Here is a 10,304-nt window from a genome sequence, read left to right on the forward strand (position 1 = left end):
GAGAGGACTGTAGTTTGTTATAGCGTCATCAGAACCAGAGGAGAGGACTGTAGTTTGTTATAGCGTCAGCAGAACCAGAGGAGAGGACTGTAGTTTGTTATAGCGTCAACAGAACCAGAGGAGAGGACTGTAGTTTGTTATACCGTCAACAGAACCAGAGGAGAGGACTGTAGTTTGTTATAGCGTCATCAGAACCAGAGGAGAGGACTGTAGTTTGTTATAGCGTCAGCAGAACCAGAGGAGAGGACTGTAGTTTGTTATAGCGTCAACAGAACCAGAGGAGAGGACTGTAGTTTGTTATAGCGTCAACAGAACCAGAGGAGAGGACTGTAGTTTGTTATAGCGTCAGCAGAACCAGAGGAGAGGACTGTAGTTTGTTATAGCGTGGTGTTCCTCACAGACAGTCGATCCACACACCATAGCTCCCGTTTGAATTTTTTTTTAAGGTATTTTTTGATCCAGCACCGAGCCTAGTGTGCTCTTTGGATGGGCTTGTCTTTTTAAACTATGTTCTTCACAGTCAGACCACAGCAGCTCACTGCTGACAACTGTTTCGTTAGTTGGACCAGTGGTCACGGTAATCCAATATTTTCAGTCCTTTGCAGATTTTTTTTTTTTTACAATGACAGAAAAATCGGAAGGCTGTCTGTCATTTAGGGCCATATCAAATCTGGTTGATTTTTTTTTCCAAATCCCGTTACATTTGTTCCCAAATTCAGTTTTTTCCATTTTAATTTTGGGGTTCGGATCAAGATACAGTGCACACACAGACACACGACTTTGCTCTCTCAGACAGCCTCTTCGAGATGATTCTCAAAGAAGACCATGTTGTGAGGTGACGTAAGGGGGACGCAAGACCGACCACCCTCTCAAAACACCCCAATGTGAAACGGAATCATTTCTCTAGGCCTATTTTATAATTATGAAATAATTTAGGTTACTGCAATAATTAGGTAGGTATAATTTTGATTTTAATAATTAGCTCTACTTTTATCAATTTCAGCCGATTATGGCAAATTCTGCAATATTCCATGTTTTACAGTTGATTCCATTTTGATTACCAAATTCCACCATGATTCCGTCAGTTTTTTCCCATTTTGCAGAAATCATATGTCCCTAGTGGTCAAATCATCACCTTCCATCCGTCAGAGTTGTCTGACTGTATAGCGTCAGGAGAGGGCTGTAGTTTGGAGTTCACAGTCCTTATGAAGCACTTCACAGCGGGCGTTCCTCACAGTCAGACCACAGCAGCTCACTGTTGACCACTGTTTCGTTGCCATGCAGAGTTCAACAGCAGGCTAGTCTGACTAGTGTCGCATTCACCGAATATTTTCCCTCTTTTACCGTTTTTTTTTTTACAATGACAGAAAACTCTGAAGGCTGCCAGGCATTTTAACACAGGCAGTAATAGAATATGATATTTACGACCCCGTCTGTCAACAAGAAAGTCGGACGCCATCTCCGAGTCTGACAGCATCAAAGCAGGCATGCATGCAATCCCACAACTGCTGCTGAACCAGCTTGGTGACTCAACGTGCAGAGAGCCACTTAAAGTCGAGCTGAACTCATAAATGACTTTTCTTTTCTTTTAGTTCAAATACCTGGGTATGCAGTGCACCTATTTAATAATGTATGCAAACAAAATCACAAAAGTCTAATTTCTTTAGTTTTTCACACTTTTTCACATCAAAAGTTCATTTTTCAAGATTTCATTGATAACAGTAATGTACAGTTTGCTGACGTCACCTAGTACTATCAAATTTCTACCCCATTTCAACCAATCATATCACGACATGCAGCTGTCAATCAAATCTTCATTTCAGGATAATTTTCTCTTCCAAATGAAGTAGAAAATGGTGCCTAGTGCCTGTCATCTGGCAGAATTCCTATCCCATAAACTAACTACTAACTTGGCCAATTGTTAGAAACATGAACAAAAAACAAAAACTATAATCTCTAAGAATGCAAAGAAATGTAACTGGCTCGTTAAAACGCGTATTCCAGGGATATCGTATTTACAGAAATAGCGTAAAAGGCGCGCGCTTGAGAGCGTTTGAGAGCGTGGCTGTCAGGGGTCTGCCCTCAGAGATTCCAGGCGGGCGGGCAGCACCCATTCATCGGATTGTCCGCTCCCTCCGCACGAAGCAGCTGGCTGCCTGGTACTCGGCGGATCCCACTCGCGTAGCACGACAACACGCTGAATCCCACTCGATTTGGGGGTGGAACACTCCATGATTGACCAATGCCAAAGCCAGTCGACAGAATTGTCAAATCAAATCATCGACATGATACTATGACCCGCCTCTCAATTTGTCATCTCAGACAAATTATGTTTTCAGTCTGAAACGGACTGCGACGCACGTGACGATACGGGTTCAGTTCGACTTTAACATATATATTCCAATACTGCAAACTGACAACTGATGACATCTCCTATAGAGACACTGCGGAGCACGTCATCATTCAGAAACCACGCCCAAAACGGGGGGAAACATAAACTCCCCCCCAATCCTGGCGTTCTCCTATGCATGGTCGCGTGTTGCACACAAAGATCATATACTGTATACGGAAGATGAACACTCCAACTTACTTCACCAACAGCTAGATCCACATTTTTCTTCTCGCCAATTCTCAATGGCTTCCTTGTTTTGCTCGGGAGTACAAAAAAACTTTAATAGACCTTATTCGATTGACGTCACTCACATACGGGCACGCCCACCACCGCCATGTTCTCGACATAACGCTGCAGCTTCACGAGTTAACTCGTCCAAAAAAAAAAAACGGTTGACTGTCGTGGACGAGTTAACTCGTCAACGGTGGGACGTTGATCAAAGCCCCATACATCTCCTATAAAAATATGGTAGCCACCGAACGTGTACAAGTTACAACCCATTCCACCGACCCACTAAGTGGCGACAGTGCTCTCCAGACTAGAGAAAGACGAGCGAAAACAGCAGGAAAAAGCGTGAGGAAACCATTCTCATGAGGAAACCATTCCCATTCACCGTTGTGCGCTGGGAGCTGGCGCACAACGGTGGGGGATTCCAAAAATAGACTCTGGGTGCAACACACATTGAAACACGCAGCAGAAAGCCCAGAATCGCACGCAGCTTCATCCCAGCTCACAACCGAAAAACCAGAAACGAACGAGCCCGATCCAGACTCGCCCGACGAGCGGCCGCCAGGCAGCACAGACAGGCAGCAGAGACTCGCCTGTGACACACGCTGCACAGCCACCAGAGACACACCCACGGAGGGAGGAGTTTGCGTGGTGCTGTGGGGGTGCTGTTATATTGGAGGAAATTACTGTTCAGAACTATTGTTTAGATGTCTGATGTCTCACTGATGCCAAAAATAAATGGTTAAAGTGACTGTTCTGCCTGTTCTGTCGAATTTCACAAAAAGGCATTTATCTCAGCTTTCCTTTTCAGACGCTGAAACCATGCTGTATTCAACTGCTAATGCCTACATAACTACTAACTCTACAAACTAACTCTTTTAGACAGAGAAAGCACACATTCTATTAGTTCTTTTGAGATATTTTGTGTTCACAAAGTCCTAGCAGAAAATAATCCTTGGCTCTTGAAAGATGAGCCAGAATCCTCAAAAAAACCCTTGGCAGAAGCTACCTACTGTATTGGAAAAACTGTTGGCAGTGAATGTGTTAAGTGACAATCCTATGTGAGAGCAGCGTTTATAGGAAGCTAGCCGCCGTTAGCGTTACCTGTATCATTCCAATTGTGTTTGGATGGTGACCTGCGTTAGGCATGGCTGTAGTAATGACAATAAAAAAGTCCCCGTGGTTTGTTTCTATCTCTACCGTCCACAGACGTGAAGCGAGCGAGACTGAGGATACGTCAGCAGCACAGGAGAGGTGTGTGGATAGTTGGGAGAGACAGGTGAAACTTTCTGACAGCTCCTCACAGCAAAGTCTGTTCACCTCGTTTTTTATTTTGTTTATTTATTACAGGCATTAACGGCAGCATACAAACAACAACTCTGGGGTTTTTAATGCCGTCATCACTATCGCTATTTTGTAATGGAACAGAAACGACAATAAGGCCGTTACTATAGTTGTCAGCTGCAGGACGGTATGTCAACAATATGGCGCTGTCCGCGGTTATCGAATAAGGTCTATTGGCGATTGTTTACATTTGTTGTCTGCGCAGCCCACCACACAACAGCTTTTAGCTGTGTTTAATTCAAGGGAAATGACTGGTGTATGGGAGTGAATGGAGAGCTTTCCCCCGTGATGGGCGTGGCCTATTTCATGCAGTGTCTCCATAGAGCTCAACAGTGAGCACCCACTTTTTCTCAACTCCCGTTCCGGAAGAGAATTCCCAGTCCATTTTCTCTATCCACCTTATTTTTGAATGCCCCACTGTAAAAAATAATTGTGTGTACAAGGTCTGGTTTAACGTGACTTATTGTTGCAGCTTGCCATCTAAATGGTATTCTACTTGATTTGAAAAGATGGCCACCTACACTCAGTCTCTTGTACCCTGGCTGAATTGAACATAACTTGGTCAATAAGTATGTAACATACAAAATAAAACAACCCGTAATATCTTAATTTTATGTAGAATGCAGAGGACATGTAACTGTTTAGTTAAACTTGCATTCCAGGAATATTGTGCTCTAACGATGACGTTAGTGGCTCGTGTCTGTTTCGTCCTAAAACCCACATAGGTTGCGCCAGGCGTAACCTATGTGCGATTCGAAATAACGCATCCGAGATAGAAAACGTTATGAATATAGCCACGTTATAAACAACAAACTAACGCTAACATAACTAACTAGCGGCTAATATTAGCCACAGCAGGCGATTACCCATGAATGCACTGCGCTCTTAAAGGGATATTTATCGACAAGATTTTTGCCAAGCTGGACCTGATTAGTGATTTGCTCCGTTCGCCCAGACGGGTGTCAAGCTGTCAGCAACAAGGCTGGGAGGATCACACCGGAAGAAGCACCCATCAGGCAGATCAGGCAAAAATGGCCGCCAAAAATAAGGTGGATAGACATTTCCAAAAATCTAGTTTTATTGGTGGAACCAAGCCAACCAGCGGCGCACTGAATCATGAGTGACCATAAAATATTTAACTTGGAGCAAAAACAACAAATAAAGAGCTTGGGGATCTAAAATTTGCACTTTTTATGGTTTGTTTTTGCTCCAAGTGAAACGTTTTATGGTCACTCATGATTCAGTGGGCCACTGGTTGCCTTGGTTCCAGGCTTAAAACTTGTTAGATAAGGATATATTTCAAAATGTCTATGGAGAAAATGAATGGGAGAATTCTCTTCCGGACCGGGAGAAGCCACAGAACATCATGTGACTGTTGAGCTCTATAGCTGCCATGCTGACACAGCACTGACAGAAAACCAGCCAGCCAACAAGTCAGCCAGCAAGCTAACCTCACTACAGCAGCAGCTAGCTGAGGGGAGCTCACCTGCCTGAACACGGTGCCTGGCTGGCTCACAGTCTGGGGAGATTAGCTGCTAGCTTCATAATGCTAAGCTTTTTTGTAAGCAGGGGGGAGGGGGTGGTTACAGGTAGATCTTGTGCTGTTGGAAAAATGTAAAAGTACATCTGAAGTATAAAAGCCTTGAGCACCCCGGCACTAATACTATTGGTACAGACATGGATTATATAGTTTACTTTGGTAGCATTTTAGGTGTATTTTGTTGATATGAAATCCAAAGCCTAGTCAGGATCACCTGTTTGTCTTTATAGGGCAGTGCTGCGTGTGTGGCACAATAACAGCCGGTCCTGCCATCCTCTCGTATGGAGACACACATGATCACACCAAACTCCATTCAGAAATGTGTCTGTTTAATGCAGCCGTGCTTCATGGAAAGACATACCACCAAAATACATGATGAGGACTTTTCTGCATTGCACCCACTATTCAATTCTGCATAATGTCCAACACACCAAGTAGCCTGCCATATAGTACAATGAACAAAGTATGAGTTTCAGACATGGTCTGCCTGTTATTCCCAGGCTTCTTCCAACGAAATACACAGTGGTGAGTGGCAGCCAGCAATTCAAGTTGAGATTTAATTAGGAAACTTTATCCACAAAGGGAAATTACATTACTAAACTGTACAATTAAACCAACTTTATAGGCTATAGGCCTACTAGCCTACACAAGTACCATAAACTACACTACAACTAAATGTAAACGTGCATTGCCACTCAGAGCCCAATGCACTTTTTAGCCTACTACTGGCGGGTTACATGAATGCCGAATTGAAACTATGTTTTGGGGAAACTTACTGTACTGAGTCATTGTTTACGAGATATATAATGTTACAGGAAGCACTGACACATTCAAATTACATATTTTTTTAAGGTACTTTTGCGTCACCTTCCCTCTGAGAAAATGTTATTGGTGATGGTGATGCCTCATAGACAGATTTGCTATCCTATCTGACATTTATGATTTATAACGGGAATTGGCTATTATAGCCACATACTAGCGAATGGCTGCAAACTGCCAGCGTTTTGTGTTCACCATGATGATCGCGTTTCACAAATAATGACAATAGCACAGGACAATGAAGAATGAGCTGGAAGTGGCTATAGCTGCTAGCTAATAACAGAGACACCCACACACACACACACACACACACACACACACACACACACACAGACAGCTGGGCGGCTAACGTCCTTGTTCCTGTTCAGATGGTTAAATAAATCCGTGTCCTTCCAAAATCCAAACACACAAGCAACGTTATGACGTCATGACACTGTGGCTCTCGCCTCCCAGCGGGACGGAACGTAAAGCATAACGAATAGGCTGTGAGAAGATGCGAGTGCGACAGTGTCATTTCATGAACGTGATCATCTAACGTTCCGCGATGCTCTCAGGTGCGACTCACGTTAACCGTCTGACCGTTGGTGACCGTTGACCGGACACAGGTGTGCTCACCTTCTCTCCAGATGCTGTTGGTGTGATTCCGCTGCTTCAGCCTGCTCTCCTCCGCCGCCATCTTCACCTGCTCATAGCGGACTGAGCTGACGTCACACACAGAGCCCACAGAGGGTGGCGGCGTCCGCGGGGTCCTAAACACCATCGGATAGTCACGTGACGTCATCTTGGGTTCCGGAAGAAAATTTCACCATTCATTTTTCTTTTTCTCCATCACTTTCAGAAAAATCCTCATCTGTTATTTATTTGTATTTAACCAGATAAAACAATTGAGATATAAAATCTTTTTTTTTCTGTTTTTTACAATTGTGACCTGGCCAGAAGGCAGGAATATCTAATTTTAAATTAACATTAGGATTAGACGGTTGTGATGTCAGTATTCAGTCTTAACAGTCATATATTTGCTCCTTTTCTCACTCACTCCTATGTCACCACCTGCTCTCCCTGCAGGGTTTGAGATTCAACTTTTTTTTTAATCACCAGCCAATATGGCTGCTAGATTTTAAAGTTACGAGCCAATTAATTTCAACTAGCCAAAATGTTTTTCTTGAAATAAACCAGAATATGAGTGCCACTGGGTTAATATAAGCATATGTATCAGTACAAATAAGTTAGAGCATAATGAATCTATAAATTACAGCAGGGCTATTCAACTAAATTGTTCAGGGGGCCACATTGTCAGAAACCTAAGGGACCGGGGGCCGGACCATTCTCCGAGCCAGTACACTTGACACAATGTGCGCCACCACATTTTCGCAGCCGTGATGGAACTATTATTAAGTAGGGGGTGCTGTAAGGAGTGGAATGAAACATAAAAGTGGTTATTTGCATAAAAACACACTTTGATTATGAAATGATTGTATCTTTATTTAAATATGTGCTTTGATTTTTTTTTTTTATTAACTCAATTTGTAACTTGAGTTACTTGACAAGTAGCCTAACTGGTATAATATTACCGAAATAAAAGTAATAAGTTATATTACTGAGTTACTGCTAAAAGTAATATATTACATGTAATATGTTACTTTTGCAATGGGTTACCCCCAAAACTGATTATAATAAGCAGACTTGAACTTGAACTGGTGAAGGAGCAGTTGTGACTCGGTGGATCTAATCGCTCCAAGCATCAGACTGAGACAGAGAGAGATACTTGTTTCTGAGTCCTGTGACCTTTCTGTTGAAAATGGATTGAGATCAGCTGATTTGCTCTTGTCTCACTGCAAAGAGCCTGCGTCTGTCTCTGCTGTGCTGTCTGTCTGTCTCTACTCAGTCCAGTGAGACTCTGCTGTTCTGTCTGTCTCTATTCATTCCAGTGAGACTGTCTCTGTCTGAATCTGATTGCTATAGACAGTCTTTCATTTAGCTGTATTTATTTGCATATATTAAAATAAAAAACAGATGAAAGGAAACAAGTGAATAAGAAAAGATCGTGCCGTAGAGACAGGAAATTATATTAGGCTTATAGGACGAATCAGTGTGACGTCACAACAACAAATCCACCAGAAATGCGGAAGCCCGCAGCATTTAACTAGTATGAGTTGTGCCAAACAAAGTTAATATCTCAAAAATTATACATGACATCCAGTGGTGTAGTCTACGTGATACGCAGGTATACGGCGTATACACACTGCCAAATGACTCAGATTTGCGTATGCGCACTGGGAAATGCGCTATGATAGGTATCGTTTTCACTTTCCATTCATAAAATTCACCCTGTGTCGTTCACACACAGCACCCAAGCCTTGCCTACGCCTTGCCTACGCCTTGCCTTTACCCACACTTTTAAATAGGCGTCCTTTTTAGTCAATGAGACTGTGTACACAGTTCGCCTCAACATGAACCTTGCGTGTACCCACGCCTCGCCTGAGCTGCGCCAATTTTATCGTTTAGGCGTGAGTTCTATTTTCAAGCCAACTAGGCGCGTGAATCTGCCAAGCCATGAAGGAAAAACGCAACAATATCCGTGGGAAATGGCAGTCAACTGAATTTCAAAATAAAATGGTGTTACAGCGTTGAGCAGAGAGAGAGAGAGAGAGAGAGAGAGATTGACGGGTGGCTATCACATGGGGCTTTCTCCCCGTCGGTAAACAAATCTTCAGGAGAGAGAATAGCGACCGAAGAAGCAAGATGAAGATGATAGCTGAAGCTATTGTGTAAATTTGGGGAGGAACAACAACAACAAAAAATGGGTCGAATCTCCGCCAACTTCGGGTTAACCCTACCCTCCCCCCACGGTCAGAGTCAGAGTCAGTATACCCTCTGAAAAAAGGCAGACTACACCACTGATGACATCGCTTATATTTTGACATTCTGAGTGAGAGCAGAAGTAGCTCAGGAATTTGATGTATAATATAATACATGTCATGTTAAACTTGTGTGAACTGCAGGGTGTGAATTACACGGAGGCCATCAGGTCATGGCCTATGTTGCCCCTCCCTCTGCCCGTGATGCCCTGAGATCCCTAAGGTCACCTTGGCAGTGCCCTGCTACCAGCCTGTCAGGCAGTTGCTTTAAAAGCATCAGTGGTCTCAGTTTAATGTAGCTGCTCTCTCTATGCAAAGGATGTGTCATTAGCTCATTTTAACACACATTTCAGAAAAATCGCTCTTCATGATGTCAATAGAGCAATGGCCTTTGTGCCCTGGCATGTGGCCTTGTGCCCTAAAATGTTTTAATGCCGAAGGCCAGATGGCCTTGCCCCTAAAATGACGAAATCCCCACCCTGGTGAACTGTCGCCACTGTACACCGCACAGCCGGGGCTAGAGTGAGCACTCAAAGCTGGCTCTATAGGGTCCCATTGCAGTTTCCCGCGGAAACGCGGTTTGTTTACCAAAATGCTGCTCGGCTGACCTCGTATTCTGGGTCTACCAAACTAAACCATATACAGTTGACATGTCACTTCAGCAGCAGAGGATAAAGTCCTCAAGTCCTTTACGCAAATAAATGCATCACCAGCATCATAGAAAAATACTCAAGCAAAAGTTCTCCAAAAGATAGGATTCAGTTAAAGTAGAGAAGCAACAGCAGTAAAATGTGCTATGAAAAGTATTTTTTCAGTGGCCAGAAGTCAGGGCCGGCCCTATCCATCTGGGGGCCATAAACAGGATATAGATTAGGGGCCCCCTCCCAGGGGCGGGGGTTTGGGGGCATCCGCGCTGGAAGTACTTTTAAGTAGGGGGTGCTGTAAGGAGGGGACTCTCGGTGCTGCCCGCTAGGACATTTTTTGGACTTTTAGCCATATTTAGAGGAATATTTAAAACAAACAAACGTGACGATGATGACGCTCGTTTGTAGCCATATCAGTGTCAAGCAAGCGTGTAGAACCCAGCAGCCATAGGGGTTGCCAGGGCAGTTAAACCAGGGGT

At 43.7% G+C, this 10,304-nt stretch overlaps 1 protein-coding gene across 1 annotated transcript in view; it reads right to left on the reverse strand.

Annotated features, from left to right (window-relative positions):
• Positions 1 to 7,004, reverse strand: part of LOC310775977 (atlastin-2) — a 70,516-nt gene extending 63,512 nt beyond the window's left edge. Inside the window, exon 1 of the mRNA XM_083636097.1 lies at positions 6,939 to 7,004. Coding sequence (XP_083492223.1) covers positions 6,939 to 6,999 — 61 coding nt within the window. The 5' untranslated portion in view covers positions 7,000 to 7,004. The remainder of the gene's footprint in view (positions 1 to 6,938) is intronic.
• Between the last annotated feature and the right edge of the window lie 3,300 nt (positions 7,005 to 10,304).

This window comes from Poromitra crassiceps (genome assembly GCF_964638095.1).
Source record: "Poromitra crassiceps genome assembly, chromosome: 4".
Taxonomy (NCBI): Eukaryota; Metazoa; Chordata; class Actinopteri; order Beryciformes; family Melamphaidae; genus Poromitra; species Poromitra crassiceps.